General features: G+C 32.5%; 1 protein-coding gene across 1 annotated transcript; it reads left to right on the top strand.

Moving 5' to 3' along the window:
- The first annotated feature begins 326 nt into the window (after positions 1-326).
- Positions 327-2,260, top strand: LOC101504460 (ethylene-responsive transcription factor RAP2-4-like). The gene has a single exon (XM_012719812.3). It carries the CDS (start codon positions 875-877, stop codon positions 1,937-1,939), a length of 1,065 nt encoding a protein of 354 aa, XP_012575266.1. The 5' UTR covers positions 327-874; the 3' UTR covers positions 1,940-2,260.
- The last annotated feature ends 2,107 nt before the right edge of the window (positions 2,261-4,367 follow it).

Below are 4,367 nucleotides of genomic sequence, written 5' to 3'. Positions count from 1 at the left end.
ACAGGAAGGAGTAGTTGCAGTCATAAACGATAAAAGGTATCTTCGAATTCAGTGCAGAGAGGGAGGTGTGAACGCGGAAACACATGGTCAAACAGGCTAACCGGCAAGCAACGTTAAACACACTCACTCATACATACCTGACGTATCTGATCGAACACGTGTCATCCTTGAAAAACCTCCTTACGTGTCAAAATCACAATGGTTGCACCTTAAATCATGTCGAATCTGACTCGCATTAAGACAAGGATTATGAGTAAACCAAACCCATGGTTACGCGCATCGTAGTTGAAATTCAAGGTATTCGGCTACTATATAACTCAGTTTGTGTTACAAAAACAAATCCAAGAGTGGCTGAGAGTTTCACACCAAACAAACACACAAGAGTGAGATAGAGAGAAAAAAAGAGTGTTCACATTTTTCATATTTTGTGTGGTGCTTGTTCTTTAATCTTATTTACACCCCCCCTTCTCTTACATCCCGCTTCTCTGAATCCCTTTCTGTTAATCATCTGTCTTTCATCTTATATCATTTTTTTGAGTTTTTTTCCTCTAAAAAGTATATCCAGAAAGTCAGGTGTTTTCAGAATCGAGATCCAGTTTATTTTTTTCACTAAGGAAAAAATATTTTATCATTTTTACTTTTTAAATTTAGTTTTCTCATCTTTCAAATTAGCCAAGAGGGTTGTTTTTGATACCTCAAAAGCTTTCATTTTTACTATTTCTATTTTTATTTTCTTGGAGCAAAGGGGTTGTGTATTTTAAACCTCTTTCACCAATTTTATCTTTTCTTTTGGAGTTTTTTTTTCTTCAATTTTTGAAGAACGCAGGTTAATTTTATCTAAGATCTGTGTGTGTTTTATTTGATACTATTAATTATGGCAGGTAGAATGGATTTCTTCAACAATTCACAAGATCCATTCAATGGTGGTGAGTTAATGGAAGTTCTAGAACCTTTTATGAAGAGTTCTTCTTCCACTGCTACTCCCTCTCCATCTGCACCCCTTTATTTAAATTCACACCTCCCTTCAACTTCATCTGAATTTTACTCTTCTACCCCTCCCTTTTTCCAATCTTCTTCTTCTCTTCCTCCTTTACCTTTACCTTCTCCTTCTCTTTCATTTTCAACACAGCCCAATTTCTACACAGAAGGTTGTTCTTCAATGATGACCTATCTATTTCCCTCAGGTTCATCACAAAGCCAAAATTTCATAGGCTTTGAGCAACCCAATTCTGTTATTGGGCTAAACAACTTAACCCCATCTCAAATTAACCAGATCCAAGCCCAGATCCATCTTCAAGCCCAAAATCTAAACAACAACACAAATCTCAGCTTCCTTGGGCCTAAGCCCATCCCAATGAAACAACCTGGTGTACCTCCAAAGCCCACTAAGCTTTACAGAGGTGTAAGGCAAAGACATTGGGGAAAATGGGTTGCTGAGATAAGACTACCAAAGAACAGAACAAGGCTTTGGCTTGGTACTTTTGAAACTGCTGAAGAAGCTGCTTTGGCTTATGATAGAGCTGCTTATAGACTCAGAGGTGATTTTGCTAGGCTTAATTTCCCAAACATGAAGAATCAACAAGGTTTGTTTGGAGATCAGTTTAAGCCTCTGCATTCATCTATTGATGCTAAGCTTGATGCTATTTGTGAGAGTTTAGGTGATGTGAAGAAACAAGGGCATGTTGAAAAAAGTGTGAGAGGTTCTTCTAAGAAGTCTTTGAAAGATGCTAAGACAATTGTTGTTGAGAATAATAATGATGACAACAAGGTTGATGCTTCTTTGTCTCCCGTTATGACTGAGAGTGAAGGCTCTGATGATTCTTCTCCACTTTCTGATCTTACTTTTGGTGATATCACTGAACCACAATGGGAAGCTGGTTCTGAACAATTTAATCTTCAAAAGTTTCCTTCTTATGAGATTGATTGGGATTCTCTTTGAAAAAGATGGAATTTGGTAGTGATTTAGTGGCTAAACTGCAATTTGAGTTTTTGAAAATTGTAGTGATGCTTCTAGGATTTGGATAATTGAGTCTATGTTAGGTTTTTTATTTTTTATTTTTAGAATTATTTTTGTTATTTATTATTATGATGTCAATATGTTGTAAATCTCTCTACCTTGGTCAGCTGGCTTTTTTACTTGCTTGGCTAAGGAGAATGACTTCGGCTTAATTAAATATGTTACATTATTGGTGTAATTCAATTCTATTTGTATTTTCAACTTATGAGAATGAGAATTATATTGTATTAGTTTGTAATTCAACCGATATTTTACACCTTGATTGTAACTGCAAGTTGTATCTATACATGATGATTTGTAGATGTATGCAAAGTTGAGAGAAAATCAAGAGATTTCTGAAAAGAGACTATTCAAGGTCGAGTGTTGGGCTTGGGTTCTGTTCCCACTTCCCACTTCAAATCTATTGCATATTTTTAGGTTTTGTCAGCGTTATATTTTATATGAACTCTTACAGTTTATTTTTTAAAGGCGCATCAATACTCATAGAGACCTCAATTTTTGAACAATGTAAGATATTTTAACATAATGAAACATGATTATGTTTAAAGTACATAACTAAATAGTTTTGTACTAGTTCCCAAATGGTTGATTATTACCATTTTGTTTGTTATACTATCACCGCAATTCCAACCTCCATCACTCTTCACCTTTTTCACATAACATCTCCCTTATTTTATGAATTCACTTTGATGGTTATTCGTCCACCAACCAACTATTCAATCGGCAACACGACCAAGTGCTCCATCTCGAGGGCTACTACCACTTTTAGTGCTTTACCCAATCGTCGTATAACTATAATTTCAAATATTAAAAATTGAAGTTACATTTATATGACAATTGGGTAAAGCACTATATATAATACATCTTGTATCGTGAAGTTGATTTGGCACTATTCGAAGCATGATTGATCTTGGAAACATAGTCAATGGTGTTTTCTTCGTGTATATAGGTCACATTAGTTGAACCACTTGTGTCTTTATCTTCTTACTTCTTCCTTTCTTTTATTTGGTTTTATTCTTTTAGATTATTGGTTTCTTTAATTAATTCACTGCATCTATTTCAAATTGATTCTGCTTGGTTCTTGGTTTGTGTGATACGGGGAATTTTGCGACCCGTGAACAATTGATCGTGCTTGCGTGCATCGATGGTAAAAAAGATTTGTACTCATAAATATATGTGCAGATAAAATAGTCACATGAAACGAGCAGTTTAACGTGTACATGCGTAAAATAAATAGATGTTTTGATGAATACAGAGTTAGATATAATGATATTCATAACAATAAATATCTATATCTGTTTGTAAATTAATAAAGAAAATTACTATGTTGTATTAATAATGTTTTTTTTTTTATATATTAATGTATTAATACATTTTACGATGAAATTTTATTTATTTGTTTATGTATTAATGTTTGGATTTTTTTTATTTTAATATGTTAGTTTTATATTTTTTTTCACTAAAATATCACACCTCAAAATAATACTACAGAAATGTTCTACTTTTTAAATCCAGTTGAGTTGGGGATTTGTATGCTTATATCCCTTTTTTTATTTTTTATTCTCCAAATGCCCTATTCTGAAACAATATTCCCTGAATGCCCTACTTTTTCGTTCCAACAGGAAGTCGTTCCTTGGGGAAGCGACCTCCTGAAGAGGAAATTTTTTTATGCTAATAGGGCGTCGTTTTTTGGGGAAGCGACCTCCCACTGGGTTGGTTTTTTTTTTTTTTTTTTATTTTATTTTTTTTTATAGGTTGGAATTCTAATAATAAACTAACTTTAAAATATAACAAAAAAAAACCTCCCCAGGAAACGACCCCCTATTAGCATAAAAAAATTTCCTCTTCAGGAGGTCGCTTCCCCAGGGAACGACTTCCTGTTGGAATGAAAAAGTAGGACATTCAGGGAATATTGTTTCAGAGTAGGGCATTTGGGGAATAAAAAATAAAAAAAGGGATATAAGCATCTTTTTCCCGTTAAGTTGATGATCGCACCATGGTGATGCCACGAGCTGAATGATTTTTTTTTTTTTCCATTTTAATAGGTCGCATCTCGAGAATGCGACCATGTACTGATATATATATATATATATATATATATATATATATATAATTTTATTTTAGCAATACTGTTAATTATTATTTAATAGATTATAAATAATTAAAATATTTAAAAATTCAAAGTACTATTAATAAAATAAAATATATTAATAAATAATAATAATAATTTTAATAATATTATTAATTTTAATAATAATAATAATAATAATATAATAAAAAGAAAATTATATTAATAAAAAGAAAATCAACATATCCTACCTGTATTCGATCTATCATTTCACATGCAGAA

This window comes from Cicer arietinum, chromosome 2 (assembly GCF_000331145.2).
Source record: "Cicer arietinum cultivar CDC Frontier isolate Library 1 chromosome 2, Cicar.CDCFrontier_v2.0, whole genome shotgun sequence".
Classification (NCBI taxonomy): Eukaryota; Viridiplantae; Streptophyta; class Magnoliopsida; order Fabales; family Fabaceae; genus Cicer; species Cicer arietinum.
This window is presented reverse-complemented; position numbering and strand designations above follow the sequence as displayed.